The sequence below is a fragment of the Tachysurus fulvidraco genome, chromosome 2 (genome assembly GCF_022655615.1).
Source record: "Tachysurus fulvidraco isolate hzauxx_2018 chromosome 2, HZAU_PFXX_2.0, whole genome shotgun sequence".
NCBI lineage: Eukaryota > Metazoa > Chordata > Actinopteri > Siluriformes > Bagridae > Tachysurus > Tachysurus fulvidraco.
The window spans coordinates 27,553,326-27,566,290 of NC_062519.1; the positions used below are offsets into that span (position 1 = coordinate 27,553,326).

At 40.4% G+C, this 12,965-nt stretch overlaps 1 protein-coding gene across 4 annotated transcripts in view; it reads right to left on the reverse strand.

Annotated features, from left to right (window-relative positions):
* Positions 1 to 12,713, reverse strand: part of celf5a (cugbp, Elav-like family member 5a) — a 184,550-nt gene extending 171,837 nt beyond the window's left edge. Inside the window, exons 1-2 of one of the 4 annotated variants that reach the window (XM_027169748.2) lie at positions 12,009 to 12,713; positions 1,721 to 1,803 (exon numbers count right to left, since the gene is read on the reverse strand). In XM_027169748.2, the coding sequence (XP_027025549.1) occupies positions 1,721 to 1,803; positions 12,009 to 12,495 (570 nt within the window). In that variant the 5' untranslated portion in view covers positions 12,496 to 12,713. The remainder of the gene's footprint in view (positions 1 to 1,720; positions 1,804 to 12,008) is intronic. The other 3 variants (XM_027169745.2, XM_027169747.2, XM_027169746.2) reach the window with 3 other exon arrangements.
* Positions 12,714 to 12,965: the final 252 nt, after the last annotated feature.

Here is a 12,965-nt window from a genome sequence, read left to right on the forward strand (position 1 = left end):
GATGTTTGCTTTTATTTCTTAATATATCCACCCTACAAGCAGAAACAATGCTAATCAATGCCAAAGAAATAATTTTATAATAACATTAACATTATTAAATTGATCGTGTTAACAGAATTAACCCTGGTATGAAAAGCTTCCTTGTCGAGAAAGTTAACTGCTTGTAAAACTGACATGTAAATTCAATAAACACGACATTGTTGTTCAAACTGGCAAATAGTTTAAAGTTTACACCAGATTGATATCTATCTATCTATCTATCTATCTATCTATCTATCTATCTATCTATCTATCTATCTATCTATCTATCTATCTATCTATCTATCTATCTATCTATCGAATCATTTCACCTTGACAGTTTGGAAAGAGTGGGCAAAGGGTAGGCGTAAATAAGTCGTAACTCCTCTCCTGGGGAATTCAAGTTTACATGAATTACACTGAAGCCTTTGGCAAACTGCATATCAAGCAGGATTTTGCAAAACAAACAACTGGCAAATCTACTTACAATCAGCAACAGCAGCAAGGGTTACTGCTGAAAGATTTAAAGTCAGCCAGGTCAGGGGACGGAGTGTGCTGATATAGTGGAACACACACACACACACACACACACACACACACACACACACACACACACACACACACACACACAAAGTGCCTCTTCACTCTTCTCTCTCTCTCTCTCTCTCTCTCTCTCTCTCTCTCTCTATTTCTACACCGTCCCACACGAGGACACAAATATTTGCAGTATACTTAATTCAAGGGCTTGAGCTATACAGCAAAGCTTCTGGATGTGAATTCATTTTTGTAGCTCTTTGCTTCACACTCTCTGGGTCTGTGTATTTGTCAGTATGTATCCCAACGTCTCTAATTTGTTTCACATAGATTTGAAATCTTTCAGTAGCCAGCTACCCAAACACCTCTCTCTTTTAACTGTACAAAAGCATTCATCTGTATATACTGTGTAATACTGGTAGCTGTTCAACCCTGACTGATGCCCCCTGAGGTTGGCATGTGGGTGCAATTAGTGTCTGAACTATAAGCATGCCAGCCTTAAATCAATTATTAGTAGAATCCTTTTTTTAATGCTCTGCTTTGCATGCTTGTTGCTACCACCAAGACGTCCCTTGGCATTCTTGAACAAATTTATTTTTTATTATTCAAATGCCCTTTAACACAAAAGCCACTCAGGCTTGGAAGATGTGAAAGGATAAAAGAGATGCTGTTTTGCAGACTTGCCTGAGTAGTTCACGTTGCTGTATCTCTCTCTTTAATGTGCCCCCTTACAGCTATTTCACAGAAATATGTGTCTCTGTGGCTCATGTCTCCTCCTGCTTCTTTATAAAGCAGTCCTGTTCTGTCACAATGCTGGACAGGACACAGACTGGTTTATTTTCACTCCTGTGCAACAGGCCAACAATAGCTACCCAGGCCATTTTCATAAATAGAGTGATTTAAAGGAAAAATTGAAAGAACAAACGAATTGACATTTGCTGTCACTGGCTCGACTAAGCTTGAGCACTGAAAGCATCTGATCAATTTCTTGGCATATCCCCTACGGCAGAGGCCCGATGAAACGTCTCTGAGCCCGTTCTTAAAAGGCTGGGCTTATTGATTTATTTCCCATTGGTTTCTTTATAAAAAAAAAACATGCAGCTTTGGCTTTGACTGGATATGGGGGCCCTCCTGAAGGAGCGGCTATTGACTACCAACAAAAACTCACCCCTGGCAGCGTCTTCTGTTCATGGAGGGCGTTCTGGGCTTTGATGGCTGACTCGCGGGCACAGTAGGTGAGGAATGCACAACCTGTGAGACAAAGCAATCAGGGAGACAAATCAAACAGTCAGCGCAGGCTTTGTTTAAACATTCAATGGCAACACAGGACACGACTATTATTGCATTTTATGATCCAAATAACCACAGACAAGAGGCAGAAATGAATAATCCATGAGTGTGATAAGGATCAGTGCTGAACACATAACAAAACAAAAATATCTCTCCAAAAAATATATCGATTGTTTCACGTGTGTCGTTTGCTTATTTTTGTTTATTGTCCGTACTGAAAATTTGAGCTGGCACAAAGCAAGCACATTCCCTACAATGACAGGGCAGGAGCTGCTGCGAGGAGTCCCAGAAGACTGGTTAAATACACACAGCCCTTTTTCTAATATGGAGGAGACTGTCTCATCTGTTCTTCACTGATCGCACGTGTGTGTGTGTGTGTGTGTGTGTGTGTGTGTGTGTGTGTGTGTGTGTGTGTGTGTGTGTGTGTGTGTGTGTGTGTGTGCGTGTGTGTCGTAGCTCCGGACTGAGCTCTATAGATCAGCCTGCCGTCACTGTCCAAACCACCCACATCTCAGCTGGGTGGGATAAACTCTGACTGCTCCTGACAGAGAGATGGTACAGAAGGGAAGGCCTTGGGGGGGCGTGAAAAGATGCAGACAGTGGGGGAGGACAGGAGAGGAAATCTCACAGCCCCAGGGCTTCCAGAACACACTGCGAGACACGCATACTCATATATACAAATGCTAAATGAGGGGCATTCACTAAGGCAAAGTAGTCTGGGCAAAACACAGCATAGGAAGCACGGCATCATTAATGTGCCCTTGCTCTATGACAGTGACAGTAAACACGCTATAATGGTGCACCTGTGCCAGTGCCAGTCTATGCTTTGCCAGGGTTAAGCTGCTTCACTGGCAGCTTACAAACCCCTCAGTGGGGATCACACTTTTATAGGTGTGAAAGTGACTGCTATAAAATGGATCTGCGCTCTTTACTCTCATCCTTTTTTTGGCATGTAAATGTAAACTCTGGAGACTGGAGAGTTTCAGAGTATCTCCTTTGCATATATTAATGTGGAGAGATGCTTTATTTATTAAGCCACCAAACACTTCAGTGACTGCTGTTAATTTGACATCTAGCCATCTACCCAATGAAGCATGTAATAACATTACAAAAATGTGACTAGTCACAAGCAGACCCATAACCAGGATCAAATTTTAAATAAATAAATAAATAAATAAATAAATAAATAAATAAATGAATAAATAAATAAATAGGATAGCAAATCTTCGAATGCATAGCACATTGAACCTTGAAGCAGATGGGTTATAACAGCAGAGTTGTAGCAAGTCCTTTCTGCTTTCAGGCCTGGATGTCCCAATACACGGTTATGGCCATGGCCAGAAGCTAAATTTTGACTGTGCATTGTGCTTAAACTTCTCACCTTCTCACCTGATAAACATCTAAAAAAAATTCCACGCAGCTCAAACAGGCTACGTCAATAGCGGGATGAGCTCGGCTTGCTCCAAACGATGCCCTAACATAATGATTTCCGATAGCAAACAAACAAGTCGTCAAAATGAGGACTTTTACCCATTACAACTTCTTACTAAGCCAGCATTCCTTGTGATCACATCAAAGCGTGTGTTATGTCTATAAAGCTCCAACCAAGGCCATGTTCCCTGACCCTCAGTTTGAAAAGAATGTTTTGCATCGTGCAATTATGGTACTCCTAAATTGGATGCATTTGCAGAGGCGGAAAACACTGCGTGTCTGGAGCAAATTAACTGCTGCAATAACATTAGCAAAAAAAAAAAAGAATAAATATGTGAAAGGCTAAGAAATACAATCTCAATTTAAAAGTGTTTTTCTGTGCTTTAATGTATGGTGTAATACGCATTTGCAGCCCACAGGCACTGGCTCTAACAACTTCATAATTGGAATCCAAACATGTACAAATTACCAGCAAGCTGTTGCATACCAAGTGAGTATTTTTTTGGCTGCATGATGAAATTATACGAAATGCAACATAAAAGAACCCTGCTGACATAGCGGCAAGTGGTGGTGGGGGAAGGAAAAAAAATAACAGGGACAGTGTAAGTAAATGATCTGCCACGGTGTTTGATAATCACATCTTTCTACATTTGGTGCTTATGCAATGTGAACAATGCTGGTGTGTACAGAATGCTGTCATTTCTAATAAGAAGCTGCATATACTATAGACCTTGTGTGCACACTGTTCTAAGCAAGACTCCAGGGATGACTGAAGCTTCATGGAGAGACATGGTAGAGATTAAGCAGGCTGAATGGAGGCTGCTTTTCTGCCTCTTCGCCACTGACAGCATCCATTTGCTGCCTTATTTACGGACGGTTTATCGGAACGCCAGGACTAGAGCAGCTGCCGCTGTACTGCGGATTCTCGAGTGCTCTAAAACTTCTGGCCTTAAACTGTTAGGTGCCCATTAAAAGTAGATGTCTTAGGGATAAATCTGCTTCTTAAAAATTCAATCCTTCTCCTAGTCTAATCACTTTGCATGCCTCTTCTCCATCAGTTCTGCTTCCTTCTCTTATTTGTTATAAAAAAAGAACAGCCTGGGTTTCTCATCACAGTGTAGTTAGCTCCTAAGTAGTGGGCCAAGGTCTGATGCACTGAACATAAAGTCTCATCAGGTCTTCACTTTGAATGCACAGATCTTAAAACGTGCTCTACATAATGAGCACCACTACTACCACCATCACCACCACCTACAAGAGTTAGATTCTCTACAACGCAATCAGCCTAACTGTTCCGACAACAGCATTGTCCCTGCCCCAGCCTAATTACCTTGTAATGAGTTTTGTAATATAGGCAGTACTCTAGCGTAACCTGTAAAGCTTAATTAAGGCAGGCACCTTTAAGTGTGCCCAACATCCATACACCACATACAGCTGAGAGTTAGTAGGCCTAGAGCAAAAAACTCATCTTAGGCCTAACAGCCTTCTTCATTACACATATATGTACTGATGAGACACGTAGGTTTGAGTCCTAACAGACTGTGATAATGGGCCTGATGTATAGGAGTGACCCTGGCAGGGTGTAAGACTGGTAAGCAGGCATCTCCATTAGCTTTCAAATCAATTAACAACTCTAGTAATTATTCCCTGTGCCATTTTCAACCTCTAAGTTTTTAACTAAACATGTAGCTTTTTATTTTAATTGATAGTCAGTAGTGTTTCAGCTGAGTCATTATTTTAGGTCAGAGACACAGAAACACAGAGTGTGAGTCACTGGTGCTCGAGTTAAGTTTAAGTGACTGCAACCGAGTGAGTCTGGGGCTGAAGTATTACAAATAAATAAATTAATCAACAAACACACAAAATTACGGATTAGTACGTATGAATAACACTGAAGACTTTAGAATAGACTGAAAAGAAATAAATGAATAAAAATAAAAATAAAAAGTACAAAAAAAGCTGCAAACATTTTCATTACTTCTAATCCGGCTGGATGATGGTTTTGTGTACTGCTGTATAATCTTATAGTGTCTGAATAAAGGTACAAAAATAGTAATATATGTATATACTGTATGTAAACTGAGTACTTATTTAAAAAAAAAAATGATCCAAAGCGATTCTTTACGTGCAGCAATAAAAGCCTGGTTATTAATTATTAATTAAGTGTATCAAGCAATGTAGCTTTAAGTTCTGATGATTACTGGTACATAACACGTCTTTTATTAAAATCTGTGGAATTAAAATATAATGATAATAATGATCTTGTTTGCCAATAGCATTTATTCATGCAAAAAACATCTCAGAACCAAATGTTATAGACTGTACATTTCCTGCCACTGCTCGGGTTCCCTCGAGGGTATATCTTTTGTACCTTTAATGCACATCCTGTTACATGTTAACATGAAAGCAGTTTACATTTAGAATGATTTAAGGAAGTTAATTGGTCCTTAAAGGCCAGTGCTGTTTCTGCTGTACCTTTAATTAGCTTGTAAAGTAAAGTTAACTTTTCCAGATGATATATATAGACTTAAGGTACAAATGATCGCACATCCCAGAGCGAAGGAACGGTACAATTTAAAAACATTTTTTTCTGAGAAGTTTCCTGTTGCATTTTTGACCCATTTCATTTTATTAGCTTATTAATTTACCTCAGCATTCCTAGCAATATTCTTTCCTAATCTATTCTATTATTTTCGAATCAAATTTTTATCTTTTAATTCCTTTATTTCCTTTTAACATCTGGAAGTAGATTCTTGTAATGTTTTATACTGTCCCACTTACAGTACACCTATTTGTTTTACATATTATGTGAGAATCAGCTCTATATTATATATTTATATATGTACACGTCCGCTGTGCCCGATGTACCTGAAGCTCCGTAAGAATAACCGAGAAGAACTGCAAGAACGTAACAAAGGATGAAAGCACATACTGGGAGAAAGGCAAAAAAGGTTTTATTCTAATACCACTTTGATTTCAGAGCTACTAATGCATACCACTCAGGTCTGGGTCTTTTCAGGAAGTCTTAGTGATCCGCCATCATTCTAACAAGTGAAATTACCAAAGATGCCTTCAACCAGGGCAAAGCAGCAGCACTAACAAAAAGAAAAAGCAACACGGAGAATGCTGGCAGGTCATCAGACATACAGAGTCTGACTGATGCTGTGCAGTGAGGAAAAGAGGGCTATGGAAGAACAAAGAGAAAATGAAACGGCAGCCATAGACGGCGCATCCATCCTCTCCCCCCCACTCCACCTGACCCCACCCCTTCTTCTGTCTCTTTTGTTTCCAGCACTCTGTCTCTCTCTCTCTCTCTCTCTCTCTCTCTCTCATCCTCTCTGTCTGTCCACCCTAACACCCCCAACCTTTGAAACACCCCCCACCCATGCCTCTCTTTCACTCTTTTCCTCCCTTACACTCTGCTTTCCTTCATTTCCACGGTACAGGAGCACTCTTTGGGGGAAGGCTGGCAGCAGAGTGGTGATGTCATGCCAGCAGTGCAGCGATGGCAGCTTAACCTATTTTCGGAAATACCACAGATTTCTATTTTTAGCGCTGCTGAGCAGTGTTCCTTTCAAACACATCCCTGATGGGTGACACAAAGAACACTAATAGTATTCCTCTCTCCGTTTCGGTTATCATTCATCTTCTTCTTTTGTGGCATTTATAATTATGTTAGTAATAAGTTGGATAAAACAATACATTGTAGTCTGGGATGATGATGATGATGATGATGATGTTATTAACTTTACATTAAGCATTATATTATGCAGTGGAAAAGGTTTCTGACAGTAGGAGCTCTAATCTTGTAACATGTCCTTTTCTTTAGTTCTGTCAGTATTTTGCAGCTGTGATCCTACTACACATCTGGCCAGTCCCCACCTCACGCCTTTACTTCATACCAAATCCCTTCGTGCCTTTCTCCAGCTGCCACGGCGAGTCGTCATTCCATCGAGCACCTTCACATTAAATTCAGCAGTTGTTTTCTATGCCTTTGACAATCACTCCATCTCTCTCAGTCTGTTCATCTGCTGTGCTTAGCCTCCTGCCTACCTTTCATTTCCCTCCTGTCCAGTTCAGCGAGACAGCAGTGAGAGAGGAAGTGAGACAACGTGTGTTTCAGTGTTTACAGATTTCTGGCTTATATAACAAGTCTTCCATCACAACCCTCACAAAGCAGGACTGATCAGTATTATTTTCTTCTTCCTTTCCCTAAAAGTCAGAGATTCTGAAGTTGTTTCTGTTCAGAGCTGTTTTGTTTTTTTTAATTTGCAAGTGTCTGGGAAGATAAAACAGATTTTTCAGCACACTTGCGTCTCTCTTGATCACAGAGTTTCTCTCTCCCCAGAGTTCTCATGCATCAGCTCAAAACTGTGAGTGATTATCACAAGACTCTAAAGCAAAATGTAGGTGTTCGCATTTTATTTTACTCCCACGAATGAACGGAAAACATCATTAATAACGGTCAGTGTTTTGTAACCTTCTTTTCATGTCATTTGTCATGTCAACTTCCCAGAAAACTCTCCAAACAGAACCAGTGGATGCTTTCAGTGGTGTGCAAATTTGCCACCGTTTATTTCTCTCCTATACAGTATAATGAACTTAAAAAAAAAAACACTGTGAAGTTGTTAAAAGACAGGAAATGTCATTTCCTGCAGAATATCTTGTGTAAGGCATATTCATCTATGCCTCCGTTGATAGAAAAATATTTCACTGTAGTTGCCATGACAATATTAAGCATGGTTTGAAGGAAGCTGCTGGTGTCAAACTATCAAATTGATGAGAACTGAATTTCTCTGAGCAAAACGTTCTATCATTTAATTTTTTCGTATACTCACTGCTTAAATGTAGCTTACTGAGTAAATGCTCAAATGTAAAATACAGAGGATGGTTTGGGGAGGTTGCAACAGGCAGGCTCAAAACAGACTGTACTTTATTTTGAAAATTTACCCAGAGTAGTCGAAGGTTCCTGGGGACATAATTAACGTATAGGCAACATACTCAGGAGCAAACATAACAAGTGGGTCCTTGAAACACGGTCCTAAAAATGAGAACAGCATTATTTTAGATTGTTTCTGGTAAATAAAGGGAAAGTCAGATTTTAAAACAAAACAATTAGCTCTTAATGTTTACATGTTCCCAGTTCACATGCTCAAAGCAATGATCTCTGGTCAAGCAGATCTTTAAGAAGAAGGAAAACCGTTCAGGCTGCTGTCGAGGGAAAAGCTGCCAGATTATAAAAATAAATGAATATAAATAAATATAAAAGACTCTATTGCATAACACACCCATCTATTTTTGGCTGTTTAAATGTTTCGTGCTTGTGAAATTCATTTCATTGTAAAATCTGGTTGTCAAAATATCACAATTGTCACAATGCTAATCCAAAATTTTTGAATGGAAGAAAGAAAAAATGATGAACGGACAATACAATGACGTCTGTGTGAATGTGCGGGAAATATAGCGCCATGTTTGTCATGACATTTTTATTGGGTAGTGCTAGGGCTGTGCTCGGTTTAATGTGCTGTGACAGAAAAAGCATATTCACTATCTTGTGCTGTAACAAGGATAAAATAAGGCTAATTTCTCAACCAGTTATAGTTCATATTGTATTACATGCTTAATAAATAATCTACTACAAATAATGTAATAATATTTCAGTGTAACTGAAGTCAGGTAGCATTCTACTATTGTATGGCTTTTCATTAGACAGGTGGCAAATGTATTATGGATGACTGAAAACTAGATTGTGAAAAAGCAATGCAGCTCCAGTATACTCCCGGCACCATGCTTCACAGATGGGGTGACATTTTGGTGTTAATATGCAGTGTTTTTTATCAAAAAGTCAAGTAGCAAATATGTAGTTTGCCCACCAAACGTTACTGGAATATCTATGGAACTATTAAACTATCACTCCATATTGTGTGTCTGTGCATCTTTAGCTGTCAATATAAGACATTCTGTTGTTTCAATGTGCAGTAACTGTGCTGAATCTGGTTGCATTTGTAATGTCCCTGACACGTGTCTTTGTAACTGCCTGACACGTCTTTAGAAATCCTTCAATGCTCTTTTCATACTTAAGAGCTAAAAGATCTTCTGAGGTATCTTTTGATTACGTCACTTTGCAGTTTAACAGAATTTTTTTTTTTTTTTTTTTTGGAAAAGATCAGGTAACAAAAAGTTGTATTTTTTTCCCCATGGGAGCGCCGTCCAAACCCACACTCAAATTGACTAGAACTTCTGACTCCAATTAACCTCTTCTTAAGAGGTAATTATCCTAGTTTCACACAAGTTTCTAATAATGGCCCTAACTTTTTAAGCCATTGTTTAATAATGAAGATGTAATTTAAACTGAGTGGATTTTTTGTGATATACAGAGATCTTTTAATGTTATGACTAACATCACACAGTACATACAGAAGACATCCAGAACAATTCTATACTGTGAATCTATACACAAAATTCTGTTATATATTACATACTGTATATACTTCCCAAATCTAACAGCTGGACAGTAAGCTGGATAGTAGGGAAAAAAGCAGTCTTATATGACCAAGGCCATTTCTACTGTTATCAGTCTGTTTATAAGAGTTTATCTCAGAACTCCACATGCAACCCACTTCCATGGGACGAGGTTAAAAATAATGCTGCCATTTTATTAGATTATTACTTTGATTTATTGTGAATGGCTTAGCTGAAATATTTCAGCAGCAGTTATAAAGACATCACGACTTTGATACCAATGAAATTATTGCCAATAATTCACCCTTGACCTTACGAGCATTTTTTAATGACAATAAGAATTCTCAGTGCACATGAACACTGCTGTCTTCCATATATTTGTCACAAAAAAAATCTGAATAAAATATGCATTTGAACAATGTGCAGCCAAAGAGGTACTCTTCTGTTGTATGTTGAAAATTAAACATTTATCAGCATTTATAATTTGCTAGATTAAAAAAAAACACAAATTCCCATAATGGTTTGTTAAATATTAAATACCCCAACTTTAATTAAGTGCTAAGGGAGCAATACACTTTGAGCGATCAATCACTAAATATCGCAGGGACGAATGCTAATTATTAATACCAATATTTGCCCTGGGGTTAGCATTGAACAGCATTAGTCATATTAAATATTGCTGGTTACCGGAGCAGAGCACATTTTAATTGGGGAAAAGCAGGCTGTGTAAGGGACATGACAGCTGATCCGAGGAACCAAGGCCTCAGACAATACCTAGAACCACTAATCTTCTTCAGTCAAGTCATTATGGTTATGCATTATTATCACGCCTAACAAACTTAAGCCGTGTTTTCCCGCGTGAATTAGCAGCCTGGCCTCCACATCTGATCCACTTAGTAAGAGGAAGCTCTTAAATCACAAGTGAATTACTAAAACACAGGATTTAGTACAAAAGACTATAATAATTTTCATAAACTGTAACTGTTTTAAATGTCTCTTGGACACACTCATGACAAGTGTGTGTGTGTGTGTGTGTGTGTGTGTGTGTGTGTGTGTGTGTGTGTGTGTGTGTGTATATATATTTGTGTGTGCATATATGTGTGTGTGTGTGTGTGTGTGTGTGTGTGTGTGTGTGTGTGTGTGTGTGTGTGTGTGTGTGTGTGTGTGTGTGTGTGTGTGTGTGTGTGTGTGTGTGGGGTGTGGTAGCTCAGTGGTTAAGGTGTTGGGCTACTGATCGGAAAGTCAGGGGTTCGTACCCCAGGTCCACCAAGCTGCCACTGCTGGGCCCCTGAGCAAGGCCCTTAACCCTCAGTTGCTCTGTTGTAAGTCACTCTGGATAAGGGTGTCTGCTAAATGCTGTAAATGTGTGTGTGTGTGTATGGGAGATGGCATAACTTATGTCAATTATGTCAACATACAGTAATTTGTTACCTGACAAAAATGAAGACAGACTGAAAACAAATAGCAAATGATGAGTGCGTTTTCCTCACATGTTCTCCCTTTCTTCTACTCTCCACTAGTACTGCACAAACACAAAAGTGAAACATTTGTTTCATGCATACAAATAAAAACGTCGAGAATAGAAATACAACTCACTTTCCCTGAACGCCACTTATGCGCGCGTGAGTTTAGCGCGAGCGCTTTTTCAACCCACCTTAAACACACTAAGGGTGAAATCAGGGTTGATTTCCAGCATGGCTAACTTTATGTTTTAGAATTACTACTGCATTACTGCCAGGTCATTAACGCTTTGAATGAACGTGTCATCCGTGGAGAATGACAAAATTTTGATTTAAAGTAAGTATGTTTTCTGCTGGTCTCATCACAGTGTGCAAATAATGAATAAATTATGTTTTGTGAATGTAAAAGAAAGGACAGGCTTATGAAACAAAAAAAAGACCTCACTCTGACCCAGATCCGAAAAAATACAGTGAGATGATTGACAGTCTTTGTGTAATGCTCAGCTTCAGTGTGCACGCGCGCTCTAAATGCCACAGGTTCACTATAGACTGCGCGTCAAAAACAATAACACGACTGAATGGAAAAATTCTACAAGAAGTGACTGTTTGGAATGACAATTTCTAGTGAATAGTTTAACGATTATTAGGTGTTAAGTTATATTATTAACACCTGGAGAACCTGCCGACCCAACACCCCGTGTCACGGCTTTGATTGACAGGTCTAACATTAACACGTGTAACATTTTCTCTGCTTCGGCTTGTTTAGGCTACTGAACACTGCTGTCCCTGGAAAAGGGGCGATTGACGCGTTACCTTTGTGCATGCCGGTGTATCGGTCCTTTAACACTGTTAGTTCGTGGATTTTCCCAAACTGTTCGAACAGTGGCTTCAGGTCTTTTTCCTCCAGGTTGCGCGGGATTTGCCCGATAAACAGTTTGATCGCGTCTTGGTCTTTCATGGTGCCGCTCTCCGGGTGGATGGAGATGGACTCGGAGCCGTTCATGGGTTCGGGAAGAACCTGGTGCTGGTAGGGGAGGAGGAGGAGGAAGAGGAGCGGCTGTGGGCTCGGTTCTGCCCCGGGACCAGGCGCGAGCAGGCTGCACGGAACCGGAACCGGAGCGCGTGAGGGAGCAGGAGCGGTAACCGGAGCGGGAGCGGGACAGCGCTGCTGCCTTCCTGCCTCACGCGGAATGAATCTGGCCATCGTAAGCGCGGAGCAGACTGGATAGCAATAATGACAGCGCGCGCGCGCGCACGCACGCGCATACACTCGCACAAATACACATACACGCACGCTCATACACTCTCACACACACACACACACACACACACACACACACACACACACACACACACACACACACACACACACACACACACACACACACTCAAGCACGCACGCAAGAAGAAACACACGCAGAGAGATAGAGAGAGAGAGTCAGCTGGAAACCCGCGGTCTTTTTCGGGCCGGCGCGCACACACACACACACACACACACACACACACACACACACACGCACGCACGCACACAAACACACGCGCACACACAGACACACACACACACACGCACGCACGCACACACACGCACACACACACACACACACACACACACACACACACACACACACACACACGCGCGCGCGGGAGGCTGGATGGAGCTCACTTTAAGCTACACTCGAGCAACACCAAACGGTGATAAAGTGGAATCGCAATTGTTTTCATTTTTACGCTTTTAAACCACACCATTGTGATAACGATGAGTTATGTAAC